This window comes from Podarcis raffonei, chromosome 2 (assembly GCF_027172205.1).
Source record: "Podarcis raffonei isolate rPodRaf1 chromosome 2, rPodRaf1.pri, whole genome shotgun sequence".
Lineage (NCBI taxonomy): Eukaryota > Metazoa > Chordata > Lepidosauria > Squamata > Lacertidae > Podarcis > Podarcis raffonei.
In genome coordinates this window covers 106,717,308-106,733,721 of record NC_070603.1, presented here as the reverse complement: position 1 = coordinate 106,733,721, position 16,414 = coordinate 106,717,308, and the positions used below count along the sequence as shown (strand labels likewise).

At 47.1% G+C, this 16,414-nt stretch overlaps 1 protein-coding gene across 3 annotated transcripts in view; it reads left to right on the top strand.

The window, feature by feature from the left end:
- Nucleotides 1-16,414, top strand: part of CPNE9 (copine family member 9) — a 57,405-nt gene that overhangs the window by 35,378 nt on the left and 5,613 nt on the right. For 2 of the 3 annotated variants that reach the window (XM_053378475.1, XM_053378474.1), the window contains 5 exons: nt 2,526-2,601; nt 11,758-11,811; nt 12,833-12,894; nt 14,071-14,117; nt 15,021-15,202. In XM_053378475.1, the coding sequence (XP_053234450.1) occupies nt 2,526-2,601; nt 11,758-11,811; nt 12,833-12,894; nt 14,071-14,117; nt 15,021-15,202 (421 nt within the window). Of the gene's footprint in view, nt 1-305; nt 940-2,525; nt 2,602-11,757; nt 11,812-12,832; nt 12,895-14,070; nt 14,118-15,020; nt 15,203-16,414 lie in introns of those variants that run through there. The other variant, XM_053378476.1, reaches the window with a different exon arrangement.

Below are 16,414 nucleotides of genomic sequence, written 5' to 3'. Positions count from 1 at the left end.
TTGGAGCACTCACAGACAAGTGTTTCCCAGTTGTCAGTGTTTATACTACTTTTTTTTTTTTAGATTTGCCTTGAGTCTTTAAACTTCTTTTGTTGACCACCAGCATTACACTTTCCATTTTTAAGTTCGGAATAGAGTAGTTGTTGGGAAGACGGTAATCAGGCATCCAAACAGCATGACCAGTCCAACAAAGTTATTGTTGAAGAATCATTGCCTGGAAATATATCAGGGTTTACTCCCGAGTTACGGGGGTATAGGACTGCAGCTATTTAGGCTAGAATTAGCCTCTGCCAACCCAGTGCCCTCTGGATGTTCGGGGCTATAATTCTCACCAGCCCCACATGCTGGCTGGGGGGTTAAGAGAGTCACAGTCCAGGTTGATGAACTCTGACTTTAATAATAAAAATAAAGCAGGAGAAGAAAAATCCCAAACAACACCATTTTCAAAGTAATCGAGTTGTTCTGTGTTGAACTGAGGCTGGAAGTAGCAAGGAAGACTTGGCCAGAGCTAAGGGAAAACCATCCCAGGACATCTAATGTAGCAAATACGACATTATTAGCAAATAGGCACACAGGCCTAAACGGTTTACAAGCTAGTGAGGAAAGCACTGTGCAAATAGAATAAAGGAACAGAGCACTTCAGAGCACTAGTGCCAGAAAAGCAGAGTTGCCCTGAAGCAACAGAGGGATCTGCCTCTGCGTTAGGGCTCCCTGAGAGCACCCTCTCTGCTCCTGTTTGCAGAAATATTTCTGCTCTTCCCCTTCCCGGCTTCCAAGGCCCTTTCAAAAACATTCGACCCGAAAGTGCTTTCAGCGCTACCGTTTTGCGCAGTTCTTTACAAAAAAAATAATATCACAGCCTCTGTTTTCTTTCTGAATAGGGCCAAGATCCATGCATGAGAAATGTGGCAGAGTGAACTGTACCACTTCCGGCTGCAGGTGGGAGATACCATTTCTAATGCTCCCCTGAAAGGAACCTGCAGTTTGTGGGGAGAGAGAAAGAAAGAAAGGAGAGAGAGAGAGGTTTTAGCTCAGCACACTCCCTGCTGTGATTAATTCCCTGCTTGCAGGTTTCTGTTTCTGAATGCAGGAGAGCATTCAGAAACAGTTATCTCCTTCCCCGCCTGCTTTCTGGACTGGTACATTTTACCATCTCAATCTGCTGCAGCCTGGAGGGCACTAAGTTGGCCAAGGTTGTTCTGGTGTATATGTAGATCTATGAAGCAGGGGTGCAGAACCTGTGGCCTGCTGCTGCTGCTAGACTACCAGATCTCATCAACCCCAGCCAACATGGCCATTTTGTCTGGGCCTGAGATGGCAGCTGAAGTCTAGCAGCCTTTCACAGAATCATAGCGCTGGAAGGGACCACACAGGTCATCTAGTCCAACCCCCTGCAATGCAGGAATATTTTTGCCCAGCACAGGGCACGAACCCACAACCCTGAGATTCAAGGCTCATAGATATACCACTCTTCTAGTAGAGCAAAGAGGATCTGGTGAGAACTGGAATGGGTGACGTAGCTGAGATTGCCTTGGGGAGTAGGAGCTCGATGCTTGGTGTTCTGGAATTATTATTATTATTATTATTATTATTATTATTATTATTATTATTACTACTACTACTACTACTACTACTACTACTACTACCCATCCTTCAGCCTAAGGTCCAAGGGCACGTTTCAGCATTTAAACTCAACATTGAAACACAATATAAAGGTAAAGGGACCCCGTGACCAACACTGGGGTTGCGGCGCTCATCTCGCTTTATTGGCTGAGGGAGCCGGTGTACAGCTTCCGGGTCATGTGGCCAGCATGACTAAGCCGCTTCTGGCGAACCAGAGCAGCGCGTGGAAACGCCATTTACCTTCCCGCCAGAGTGCTACCTATTTATCTACTTGCACTTTGACGTGCTTTCAAACTGCTAGGTTGGCAGGAGCAGGGACCGAGCAACGGGAGCTCATCCCGTCGCAGGGATTCAAACCACCGACCTTCTGATCAGCAAATCCTAGGCTCTGTAGTTTAACCCACAGCGCCACCCGCTTTCAGTTTCAGTTTTTAGGTGGCTCCCCAAAATACGCACCTCATGGGTCAAAAGCCAGGACAAAGAGATGCATATTCAGCAATCACAGGGGAAGCTGTATAATAAAGATGCCAGGATATAGCATCTGTGGGATGGAAGCTCCACCACTTAGGGGCTACTACAGCGAATGCCCTCTCCAAGATTACCCCACCTCAAGCTTCTGAAAGTGGAGGAACTACCAATAGGACTCCCTCTGCCCATCTTGGCACCCAAGAGGGTCTGTAGGAGAGGAGACAGACTTCTAGGTGTTTGGAACCTGGGTCATTTAGGGCTTTGCACACTAACTTGAGCACCTCGAATGGGGTGCTTGAATTGACAGCCAGCGTGGCTGTTTTAACACGGGGGTGCCTTTAAGCAGGTATGTTTAAATAGCTGAGCTCTGACATGAGTGTAAGAGTGCGCCAGAACCAATTGGCTGAACTGCTTCTTCCTCTTCGGCCCAACAGCCATGATTTTATCGGGGAGTTTGCCACAAGCTACAGAGAGCTCTCTCGGGCCCAGAACCAGTTCACCGTCTATGAGGTAAGCTTCTTTCAACTTAAATACTTAACACTGAGCAACGCTAGTTTTTGTGGGTTGTTGTTTTTTTGCATAGCTAGAGTTGTAACTTGAACCAACAGATTGTGTTTCTAGAGTGGAATCCGGTGAATGTACCAGACTTGTAAGAGCTGTGAATGGTGTTTTTTGTAAAAACTTCATGTTTCTAGTCCTGATTGGTATGGGGGGAAAGCTCAAAAGAATGAAGGCCATGGTCTGGACTCGGTTTCCACTGTGGACTGTGGACTTTTTCAGGCTGTGTACACACTATACCTTTAAAACACACTCTTTCCCTCAAAGAATTCTGGGCCCTGTAGTTTGCTAAGGCTTGCTGGGAATTGTAACTCTGTGAGGAGTAAACTACAGGGCCCAGAATTCTTTGAGGGATGAAACATACTCTGAATGTGTTTTAAAGGAATAGGTGGTGCTCAGCCTTAGTTGCCAGATTTTGAACTGGCTCCTGTCACTGTCCCTTTAATGGTGATTTGATCCACAACAATTAATAGGTGATAAGCTTTGGCCAGGGGTCAGCAAACCTTTTCAGCAGGGGGCCGGTCCACTGTCCCTCAGACCTTGTGGGGGGGCGGACTACATTTTGGAGGGGGGAAATGAATGAATTCCTATGCCATACAAATAACCCAGAGATGCATTTTAAATAAAAGCACACATTCTACTCATGTAAAAACACCAGGCAGGCCCCACAAATAACCCAGAGATGCATTTTAAATAAAAGGACACATTCTACTCATGTAAAAACACACTGATTCCCGGACCGTCCGCAGGCCAGATTTAGAAGGCGATTGGGCCGGATCCGGCTGATCAGCTGAAGGCAGAAGAGGGGCCGCAGCTGAGAGTCAGAGCACATACTTGTCATGCATAAGGCGCCAGGTTTAACCCTTGGCAACTACAGCAGGCAATAGGAAAGAACCCTGGAGAGCTGCTGCCATCCAAGTAGACAGTATTGGGCTAGGTAGACAGATAGTCTGACCCGGTATAAAGCACGTTCTTAGGAGCAGACTGGACTGCATTTGGAAGCTGACTTGTATTGAGTCAGACCGTTGGTCCTTCAATCTAGCTCAATACTGTCTACACTGACTGGCAGCAGCTCTCTGGTGTTAAAGGTGCAGACACTCCCAGCCATGCATGGAGATGCAGGGAATCAAACCTGGGAAGTTCTGTGTGCAACGCAGGTGCTTTACCCCTGAGCTCTTAGATGTTTCTTTTCTTTTCTGGCCAGTTGGCAACCCAGTCATTACTCCCTAGCCATTGCTTAATGGTTTCCAATAACTCAATTCCCATTATTCCTCCCCCGCCCTAACTGTTTTGTATTGAGAACAAACCATGTACATACCCACCCTAGATGATGCTGTCTCAATAAGTATTATTACCACTTTGGGTGATGTTGCACAGTCTGCGCCTGCAGTTTAATAAAATCCAGCATCTCTGATCTGTCAGAGGGAATAAATAATCATCCTGAATCTTCTCACAGCGAACTTCAGCTTGCGGCGTTATGAGAAATAGGGGGAGCATTAGGGGCTGGCGAAATTGGAGCCAGGAGGTGGGGTACTGTTAAGTTGTGTGTTCGGTCCCATCCTCGTTGCCAGTGTTAAGTTGTGGGTGAACATATCAGACGACACAGTGATTCTTCAAACAGCTCTTGATTATTCACAGGCCAAAACAGAACAGAACTGAAGGGTTCAGCCAGCCTGCTTATATAGAGATCCACTACAATGCAACAGTAACCATTTTCTGTAACTATCCAATCACTGAACGTCACTTTCAATCCCTTATTTGCATATGTAGACCTGAGTGAAAACTATCTACAGTATCCCCCTGCTGGCCCAGGGTGAGAACTTCAGTACATAACAGATACCAAACAAGATTTCTTTGGGATGCCTTGGCAGGCAGACTCTGCTCATGCTCAGAGTTGCTTTGGATAATATCTTTAGCATGCAGCCACGTTGCACGGTATATGCTAAAAAAGTTACCATTGTGTTCAATAATATACAGTCGTACCTTGGAAGTCGAACGGAATCCGTTCCGGAAGTCCGTTCGACTTCCAAAACGTTCGGAAACCAAAGTGCGGCTTCTGATTGGCTGCAGGAAGGTCCTGCAGCCAATCGGAAGCAGCGGAAGTCCCATTGGACATCCAGGTTCCAAAGAACATTTGCAAACACTCACTTCCAGGTTTGCAGCATTCGGAAGCCAAAACATCCAAGTACCAAGGTGTTAGGGATCCAAAGTCTGACTGTATATGAATGTGTGAAGGAAAGAATTTCCCCCACAGCTGCTGCTCCCCACCCCAAAATGCCACCTGCCCATCCTAATCCCTGGCACTCTCCCAATTTTGTTGGGCTCCATCTCCCATCAGCCCCAGCCAAAATGGCCAATGGTCGGGGATGATGGGAGATGTAGTCCAAAACATCTGGAGGGCACCTGGTTGGGGGAAAGCCATAGCTCAGCTGGCAGAGCATCAGCTTTGAATGCAAAAGGTCCCAGATTCAATTCTGGCATCTCCAGACAATGGCTGAAAAAGATTTCCCTGGAGAGCAACTGACCGTCAGCGTGTTTTGTTTATTTATTTCCTATCCCACCCTTCCTCTATAAGGAGCTCAAGGTGATCTACACGGTTCCTGTTTAGTACTGATATTCTCACCCTGGGCCAGCAGGGGGATACTGTAGATAGTTTTCACTCAGGTCCACATATGCAAATAGGGGACTGAAAGTGACGTTCAGTGATTGGATAGTTACAGAAAGTGGTTACTGTTGCGTTCTAGTGGAGCTCTATATAAGCAGGCTGGCTGAACCCTTCAGTTCAGTTCTGTTCTGGCCTGTGAATAAACAAGAGCTGTTTGAAGAATCGCTGTGTCGTCTGATATGTTCACCCATAACTTAACAGTTCTCTTTCTCATTTTATCCTCGCAACAACCCTGTGAACTGAGCTGCCTGCTCTTGTGCTGTGCTAAACCGGTGTGTTGTAGCGCAGGGACTCACTTCCGCAGCACTGGAAATCACATCTGCGCATGCGCAAATGCTGGAAATCACGGGCACACACACTCATGCGCGTGCATAATCCTGCCCACAGAGGGATCTCTGTGGAACCGTTCTGGCCCAGGCAAGATAAGGTGGGCTGGCTAGTGACTTGTGGGGGAGCCAGGCTGGAGTGCGTCTTTCCTTGAATCAGGGCCCCAGCATCTGGAACTATTTCTGCATATAAACTATTTGCAGGGCAGTAGCTTGTGGCAATCTGAAATGGCCAACGGATATATTTGTGGTGCCCACTCCGTTACTGCGACAAAAAGTATGGGCACAGGGCGCATGGAGGAGACCCTTCATGAACTCCACAAGGCCCGCCCCTGACTCTCGCCAGATTTAGCCCCATCACCCTGCCTCATGTAGCATTCTTAAAATGGTAGCTGAGTGGGGCGTCTGCCTGTATTCCTAGCCCTAGTCTGGGGTCACCCGGTGTATTTTGCCACACAAACAGAAGAGGGTCAGGATGCTCGAGGAAGCTGCCGGCCGGCCCCCCAGAAGGAAATGCATTACAATCAGTATTGCGCTGCAATCTGGATAATTGCCCTAGACAGGAATTTAAAGCAAAAAACAGTTGCAGCAGAAAGGTGACTGGATCTGAGAGGATGTGCTGGTCTCATCTCTCTCTCTTGTTCTTTTGCTGGCAAACCAGACCCACAGGATCACTTTTGAGTTATCTGGATTTCTAGTAGTGGCTTTGTCTATTAAAAAGGAATGAACCAAATCCCCTATGATTGATTGCCAGCATGATTTAGAATAATGAAGGTGGATGAAGGATGTCAGGCAGGAAGGGGACTGTCGACTCTGTTGCTAAAGTGTTGGGTCGAATTGTAAATGAGCAGGAGCCTTTTTTGTTTTTGGTTTGTTTTTTTTGGTAGTGAGAGCTACAGCAAAAGTTCTGTAGTTGTTCTCCTTGCAAAAGATACAGGATACCGCATAGGATCAGATGCTGCAACAGACACTGCACTCTTCTTACTCTGTTTTCATTATATTTTGAGTGATGTTATTATTATTATTTGATTTGGCAATAGCTCTTGAATAAGCAATAAAGGTTTGATTTGATTTTGAGTTATAGATCGCTTTACGTGCAAGATCCTCAAAGAGATGTGATGTTCAGAACCTCTTGGGCAACCCGGAAAAACACGTTTCCTTTCCCTTAAGTCAGGCATAGGCAACTTCAGGTGTTTTGGGACTACAACTCCCATGATCCCTAGCTAACAGGACCAGTGGTCAGGGATGATGGGAATTGTAGTCCCAAAAAACATCTGGAGGGCCGAGGCTGCCTATGCCTGCTTTAAGTGAAACTACAAGCAAACTTTGAGCCATACCCCAGTTGCTTCTATCCCAGCCATCTAGTTTGGAACTGACATCCTTCCTTTGGGCCTCATCATCCCATCTCTCCATCTCTCAAAGAAACCATTGCAACACCCATCATCTACCCTGCTTCTTACTAAAGTTTCCTGTTGCTAGACAGGACTAATTTTTGAATAGAAATTATGGAAAAATATTGATCATGGGGACAGATCTTCTTCTTCTTCTTCTTCCACTTTTCATTTCACTTCCATACTACTTTATATTTTTAAGGGGAGAAAATCTCAAAGCAGTTTACAACCTACATTAAAACAGCAAATAAAACAATCCAGAATAAAACCTTACCGAAGAAAGCCGAATACAAAGTATACATTTAAATACAATTAACATTCATTCAAACATAATTAACAGGAAACTAAAATATTATCCTAAACGGTTTTTTAAAAAAACACTACTGCAGAACGCACGTTTAGCAGAGCAAAGTTAACAAAAGAATTATCTTAAACATTTCCAAAAGAAAGCATCATTAAGTGAAGTCAAATATGAAACAGCATAACTAGCAAAAGAATATAATATTCTCATAAGCACACAACATATCTGCTGCTGTAGCTGCAAATCCTGCCAATGGTGGTTCATGGAGGGGGCTGTGGATGCTCATGCTATATGAGCTGGGTCTGCACCAAAAGGCAACCAAGAGAGACTCTGTCCTCTTCAGCAGGTTCAGCTTTGGTAGCTGGAGTCAATCAGGACCCTGCGCTCCCAGGCCAGGTGGGAAAAGGCCCGTAAGCCAGGAGCACGTCTTCCAGGACTCACAGCCAACTTAGATGAGCAGTTATTAAGAACGTAGAAGGCTGCCTTATACAATGGTACAGTCATACCTCGGGTTACAGATAGAATCACAGAATCATAGAGTTGGAAGAGACCACAAGGGCCATCTAGTCCAACCCCCTGCCAAGCAGGAAACACCATCAGAGCACTCCTGACATATGGTTGTCAAGCCTCTGCTTAAAGACCTCCAAAGAAGGAGACTCCACCACACTCCTTGGCAGCAAATTCCACTGTCAAACAGCTCTTACTGTCAGGAAGTTCTTCCTAATGTTTAGGTGGAATCTTCTTTCTTGTAGTTTGGATCCATTGCTCCGTGTCCGCTTCTCTGGAGCAGCAGAAAACAACCTTTCTCCCTCCTCTATGTGACATCCTTTTATATATTTGAACATGGCTATCATATCACCCCTTAACCTCCTCTTCTCCAGGCTAAACATGCCCAGCTCCCTTAGCCGTTCCTCATAAGGCATCGTTTCCAGGCCTTTGACCATTTTGGTTGCCCTCCTCTGGACACGTTCCAGTTTGTCAGTGTCCTTCTTGAACTGTGGTGCCCAGAACTGGACACAGTACTCCAGGTGAGGTCTGACCAGAGCAGAATACAGTGGCACTATTACTTCCCTTGATCTAGATGCTATACTCCTATTGATGCAGCCCAGAATTGCATTGGCTTTTTTAGCTGCCGCGTCACACTGTTGGCTCATGTCAAGTTTGTGGTCAACCAAGACTCCTAGATCCTTTTCACATGTACTGCTCTCAAGCCAGGTGTCACCCATCTTGTATTTGTGCCTCTCATTTTTTTTGCCCAAGTGCAATACTTTACATTTCTCCCTGTTAAAATTCATCTTGTTTGTTTTGGCCCAGTTCTCTAATCTGTCAAGGTCGTTTTGAAGTGTGATCCTGTCCTCTGGGGTGTTAGCCACCCCTCCCAGTTTGGTGTCATCTGCAAATTTGATCAGGATGCCCTTGAGTCCATCATCCAAGTCGTTGATAAAGATGTTGAATAAGACCAGGCCCAAGACAGAACCCTGTGGCACCCCACTAGTCACTCTTCAGGTTACGGTTTTTCGGGTTATGGACTCACCGGAACCCAGAAGTACCGGAACGGGTTACTTCTGGGTTTCTGTGGTCACGCATGCGTAGAAGTGCTAAATCACGCTTTGTGCATGCGCAGAAGCGCCGAATCGCAACCCGCGCATGCGCAGATGCGGCGCTGCGGGTTGCGAACACTGTGGGTTGCAAACATGCCTCCCGCACGGATCACGTTCGCAACCTGAGCGTCCACTGTACGAATTAATCCGTTCCAGACTTTTCAAAACAACCCCTAAAACAGCAATTTAACATGAATTTTACTATCTAACGAGACCGTTGATCCATAAAATGAAAGCAATAAACAATGTGCTGCAGTCACACAGTCAATCAGTAGTTGAAATGGGTTCCACACAGTCAAAACAAAAAAGCTGCAAAAACACAAAAGAAATAGCAAAAGCAGATGGACCTCAGCAGAAGTGTGGCGCTCAAATTGGAAACGTCACACTCAAAACGGAGCACGTTCGGCTTCCGGAAAACATTCGCAATCCGGAACACTTACTTCTGGGTTTGCAGTGTTTGGGCTCCAAGTTGTTTGAGTACCAAGGCATTTGAGAACCAAGGTACCACTGTACTTACTTATTCCTGCATTGCAGGGGGTTGAACTAGATGACTCTTGGGGTCCCTTCCAACTCTATGATTCTATGACTGAGGCCATTGGCCCACAGCATTCAGAATTGTCTACATTGATTGGCAGTGGCACTCCAGGGTTTGAGGCAGAGGATCTTCCCATCCGTACCTGGAGATACCAGGGATTGAACCAGCAGCCTTCTGGATATTGCTGGATAATGTATCTCTATACAGTGGTACCTCAGGTTAAGTACTTAATTCGTTCCGGAGGTCCGTACTTAACCTGAAACTGTTCTTAACCTGAAGCACCACTTTAGCTAATGGGGCCTCCTGCTGCCACCGCACTGCTGGAGCACGATTTCTGTTCTCATCCTGAAGCAAAGTTCTTAACCTGAAGCACTATTTCTAGGTTAGCGGAGTCGGTAACCTGAAGCGTATGTAACCTGAGGTACGACTGTACTGTGCTGTGTTGGACCTTCATTTGAGCTCTTTTTCCAACTGAAAAGTGGCGGCTCAGCAGCACTGAAGAGCGTGCAAGCAAGCAATCCGCTTGCACAAGCCGGAAAAAGTTAGACCAGGGGTCAACAAACTTTTTCAGCAGGGGGACGGTCCACTGTCCCTCAGGCCTTGTGGGGGGCCGGACTATATTTTGGAGGGGGAAAATGAACAGATTCCTATGCCCCACAAATAACCCAGAGATGCATTTTAAATAAAAGCTGACCCAAAACACCCACCCACCCCACTCACACATGAAAACAAAGTTCACCACAGCCAACCACAAATGAACACCCACACCCTAGGCCAACCCCAACCTCTCTCACCACCAAAGGAACACAAGTGAACAGCAAAGAACCTGCACAAGCAACGCTGACACCAAGCCCTACATATAGTAAGTAAAATAGAAACATCGCCACCCGACCCCACCCCCACCCATCTTTCCCCCCCTCCACCTCTTTCCCCCTTTTCTTCCTAATGTCTCGACAAATGAAACTGATTTGTAAAAATGTTACATGGAAAAAAATACAAGAGAGACATTGCACACACTTTTGTAAATCAAGAAAATCTTTAATAAAATAAATAAAATAAAATAAAATAAAAGCACACATTCTACTCATGTAAAAACACCAGGCAGGCCCCACAAATAACCCAGAGATGCATTTTAAATAAAAGGACACATTCTATTCATGTAAAAACACGTCCGTGAGCCAGATTTAGAAGGATATTGGGCCGGATCTGGTCCCCAGGCCTTAGTCTGCCTACCCACGAGTTAGACAGAATGAAACCAGGGGCAAGATTACAGAATGTCAGTTGGTGATTGCTAGTCTGAAATTACTTATTATTGCTGCTGTTTATTGAATTTATAACGCTAATGCAGCAGTTCACCCTTGGAGGTGCCGTCCGCTGTCTCTCTCGAGACAGATGGATGCCAACAGTGATTGGCATCCCGCCTTTCCTCCCCACAGATCCCAGGGTGGCAAGCAAATGCACCATTTAAAAATAAAAATGGAGCAGCAATATTCTGAAACTGCTAAAACACACTAAAAGCAATTTGCATTTAAAAATATCTAAAAGCCGTTTCAGTTAAAAACATTGTCAGAAACTGCACTTATAAACACCATTCTATCCAACGATCATGGGGGGAACAGGAATACTTTCAAGTTCTTCATGCAAGTTAATAATGATGGAGACACGCACACCTCACTAGGGAGGGCATTCCACAACCGGGGAGCCACCACTAAAAAGGCCCTGTCGCAGTTAATCATCAACCAAGCAGCCCCCAGTGGCAGGACCATCCGCAAGACCTCACCTGGTGATTACAGTGGTACCTCAAGTTACAGATGCTTCAGGTTACAGACGCTTCAGGTTACAGACTCCGCTAACCCAGAAATAGTACCTCGGGTTAAGAACTTTGCTTCAGGATGAGAACAGAAATCGCGCGGCGGTGGCGGGAGGCCCCATTAGACAAAGTGGTACCTCAGGTTAAGATCAGTTTCAGTTTAAGAACAGACCTCCAGAACAAATTAAGTTCTTAACCTGAGATACCACTGTATAGTGTCCAAGATGGTTGAGAAAAGAAAAGATGGATAACTTTTTACTTTGTATAAGGGATTGGATTTGGCTTTCCGGACTGTTTGATTGATCCTTAAAATTCCACAATCTGTGTAGCTGCTCAGTTGAGGTTATGATAATGGCCACAAATATGAAGTATAATGGTTGCAAAGGATACAACTTTGGTGACGGATGCTGGGAGACAAAATGGTGGCTGGAGAGTTGACAACAGAGTCACCTTTCCTTGTTCTTCTGTTTCAACCCCAGGTTTCTAATCCTAGGAAGAAATGCAAGAAGAAAAAATACGTTAACTCTGGGACAGTAAGTATGGGGCATGTTATGTTCTTTTCCTCTCCCCCCATCTTGAATTGCTAAGCACCAGCTGCAGTTGCTGAAGGGTTTGGCTTGAACCTGTAAGACGGGGGATAGAAAATCTCATGGCTTTCCAGATGTTGCTGGACTACAACTCCCATCAGTCCTCAACCACTGTGGATCAGGGATGATGGGACTTTGAGTCCATCAGCATCTAGAGGAGTGTAGGTACCCTAACCTGCCGCAGAGCATAGATGATCTGGTGAACTGGAGTGGGTTGCTAAGATTCCTGTGTTATTTTGGGAAGCGGGACAAAAATTCCCACCGGTACCACCAGTCCTTCCTTCCGGTCACAGGGGAAGCTGATCTGGATCAGGACGGAGTGGGCAGAGGTTTAAAGCTCTCTTTCCCCTCCCCCCAGGGTCCAGATCCACACACCCCATCACCAACTTCCTATTTACATTTCCAAAAGCGGTTTGCACAGTTGCTCATTGGGTGAACCGTGTCACACGCCATGCATTGAAAACACATGGGGAGAAATTCAGCTCAGCACTATGGCGAATTTTCTGCCCGTGCAAGCTTTTCAGGTTGCCGGATGGAATGATCCCTCCCCTCGTCCCTCAGGCTGTTCTGGGGGTTCCCCTGACCTTCCCAAGCCATTTTGGGAGGGGCGGAGAGGGGTGGAATGCCCCGCTGAGCTGGCAGATACCCTTCTGTGGGCTTCCAGGGGCAGGACTCGTGAGCTGAACGCAGTGGGGAGTTTAGGCATGCAAGGGCAATCCCACAAATTTTTCTGGTGCGTTTCCTCTTCACTTTCCCTATCACAAATCCCCTCAATCTTTTAGGGGGGAAGCAAGCTTGTTGTGCAAGGTCAACCGTAATTCTGCAACCTGAATTTGCCAGCATGTGATCATATCCCACTCCTAAAATAGCAACAGTCTAGAAGCTCCTTTAGCCTCCAAGTTGCCTCTCTGACTACATGTGTTTCACATGTTGTTGTTTTTTCTGCCTGTCTCTCTGTTTCCGGTAGGTAACGCTGCTGTCCTTCGCAGTGCAGTCGGAATACACCTTTGTCGACTACATTCGAGGCGGGTGCGTTGGTTGAAAAGCTGGGGTGCCTCCTAGGGCCCTGACTCTGGAGGGCCAGGGGCTGGCTGCCCTGTTATTGATGGATGGAATGCCCATCTTTCACCCTAAGGTCCCAGGGTGGGTTACAACACTGAAGTGCCACTTTGCAATATGATATTAAGTCCTGAAAGACCTACATCGGCTCCCAGTACGTTTCCAAGCACAATTCAAAGTGTTGGTGCTGACCTTTAAAGCCCTAAACAGCCTCAGCCCAGTATACCTGAAGGAGCATCTCCACACCTATCATTCGGCCTGGACACTGAGGTCCAGCTCTGAGGACCTTCTGGCAGTTCCCTCACTGCGAGAAGCGAAGTTACAGGGAACCAGGCAGAGGGCCTTCTCGGTAGTGGCGCCCGCTCTGTGGAACACCCTCCCATCAGATGTCAAGGAAATAAACAACTATCTGACTTTTAGAAGACATCTGAAGGCAGCCCTGTTCAGGGAAGTTTTTAATGTTTGATGTTTTATCACTTATTCTTCTTATTCGGAGAAACCCAGCCAGATGGGCAGGGTATAAATAATGAAATTATTATTATTATTAGTTATTTAAAACAACTTACCATTGCAGAAATATATATCCTAAAAATATATTCCAAAATTACACACCTCAAGTTTCAAAAGCCAGGGTAAAGAGGTTCGTCTTCAGCATCCTCCGAAAGCTGTATAAAGAAGGTGCAGACACACTTCTGCGGGGAGTTCCACAGCTTAGGGGCCACCATGGAGAAGGCCCTCTCGCAGGTCACCACTCCCACGCCTAAGACTCTGATGGTAGAGGAACTACCAGCAGGGCCAATCTCAGCACCTGAGAGGATCTGTAGGGAAGGAGGCTTCAGATATTTGGTCTCTGAGTTGTTTAGAGCTTGAAGCACCAACGCCAGCCTTCACAGCTTCTCGGGTATTGCCCAGGAGGAGACTAGGCAGGAAGGCAGAACAAGACAAATGCGTGAAGCATTGAGAGGATGACATGCCTGAGGTCTGGCAGAGACCTTTGAGGTTGGGGCTCTGCTTTTGGGGTACCGGCAGGAGACCGAAGGGTGCTGGTGGGATTAACCTATGAGGAAGAACACAGCTAAGGGTGTTTTGGGGGGCTCACAAGAATGGCAGCATCCATTTCTCTCTCTCCTCCATCCCACCCCTTAGGACACAGCTGAATTTCACCGTCGCCATTGATTTCACCGCCTCCAACGGTGAGTGCAGCACAGCCATGAGTCGCTATGGGAACAGAGGGAGAGTTTAGCTGCCGGTAACCAGGCAGCCGAGGACCCTTGGGTTAAAGGCAGATCTTTAACCTTCCACCTCTGTGGGGTTGCCTGCCCCCACTCTCAAATGTGGGGCTGTGGGAATCCTCCCGCAAAGAACTTCCACACTTCCATACCAGAATTGGTCGCAGGACAGGGTGAGGGGAGAGAAATACCATTGTCCCAGTGGCTGAGGAGTCAAGGAAGAGGGGAATTCACCTGTGGGAGAAGTGGAAGTGGAAGTATTAGGTCAAGTACTGGGATGCGGGTGGCGCTGTGGGTTAAACCACAGAGCTTAGGACTTGCCGATCAGAAGGTTGGTGGTTCGAATCCCCGTGAAAGGGTGAGCTCCCGTTGCTCGGTCCCTGCTCCTGCCAACCTAGCAGTTTGAAAGCATGTTGAAGTGCAAGTAGATAAATAGGTACCACTCTGGAGGGAAGGTAAAAGGTGTTTCCGTGCGCTGCTCTGGATCGCCAGAAGTGGCTTAGTCATGCTGGCCACATGACCCAGAAGCTGTATGCTGGCTCCCTCGGCCAATAAAGCAAGATGAGCGCTGCAACCCCAGAGTCGGTCACGACTGGACCTAATGGTCAGGGGTCCCTTTACCTTTACCTTATTAGGCCAGTCAAGTTGCCTTTGAGGAGAAGAAGGAAAGTATGAAGAACTACCCAAGGTTCTTTGAATTCCCAGAGGAGGGAGAGAGCCAAGCCAAGCCAAGATGGCGGAGGATTGCTGGCTTTTTGATATGGGTTTCCGAATGCTGTGTGTATGGCCTGTGGGAAGCCGTGGGGCTGTATTGCTGGGGGAATGGGGTTGTGGGATTCTGGAGGCTGACCAAATGCCTTTTCACAGGGATTCCCTCCCAGCCCACCTCCCTCCATTACATGAGCCCCTACCAGCTCAGCTCCTACGCCATGGCTCTGAAGGCCGTTGGAGAAATCATCCAGGACTACGACAGCGACAAGCTTTTCCCTGCCTACGGCTTCGGAGCCAAAGTCCCGCCGGACGGCAAGGTGTCCCACCAGTTCCCTTTGGTAGGTGGGAACCCCCCCCCCCAGTTGCAATGATGGGAGGGCCCTGCTGTGTGTATAGCCCCAGATTCAATCCCTGGTGTCTCCATTTGCTCGCATCTGGAGGAGCAAACATACTGCCAAGTCAGGAAGGGCAAAACTGGGCTAGAGGGATCATTGTCCTGACTGATGAGGCAGTTTTTTTGCATACCTGTGGAGTCGGGTTTTAGGGAAATCTCTGTGGGTTAAACCACAGAGCCTAGGATTTGCCGATCAGAAGGTCGGCGGTTCGAATCCCTGCGCCGGGGTGAGCTCCCGTTGCTCGGTCCCTGCCAACCTAGCAGTTCAAAAGCACGTCAAAGTGCAAGTAGATAAATAGGTACCACTCCAGCGGGAAGGTAAATGGTGTTTCCGTGTGCTGCTCTGGTTCGCCACATGACCCAGAAGCTGTATGCCGGCTCCCTCGGCCAACAAAGCGAGATGAGCACCGCAACCCCAGAGTCAGTCACGACTGGACCTAATGGTCAGGGGTCCCTTTACCTTTACCTTACCTGGATCATTGTATACCCCAGAGGTTCACAAGCTGAGCTCCATGGACCATGTTGAGGTAGTTTGTGGAAAGGCTTTGGAACAGTCAAGTCATTTGTACCTAGTTTTGTGCTTTTCTTTTCCCCCTGACAACGGAGATCAAGACTGTCTTAACCAGAGCCAGATTTACCAGCCTGGGACTCCGGATTTTCATAATATATAGTTTTCCCTTTAAAATATGCTAGTCAAAGAAGCCGTTCTCAGAACAGCTTGGCCCCTGACTTTCCTAATACGGTACTGGTTTTGAGAACGAACCTCCATTGTCTCCCAAGATGGATGCCATCAACAACAGCAACAACCATTTTGTATGGATCATTTTGATGTTTTATTTCATATTGTTGAAAACCACTTAGAAGTGTTTGGGTTTTGGTGCTGTTTTTTCCCCTCCTTGGTTTTTTTTTGTACATTCAAACAGTATATAAATGTTGTCAAATAATTTGATAAATCAGTGATGGCGGCACCATGGTTAAGTACATGGTTTGCCAATACATCTCACCCTAGGAACTTTGCAGTGGGGCAGGGGGAGTTAGCGAACTACCATTACATAGACCCCAAAAAGAAATTCAGAGCATGTAGTCAAGTCTTACTGCTTGCTCTCTGTAATGACACCTGGTGGATCTGCCAGAGTAAGAAGATTCAAGGTTGTTG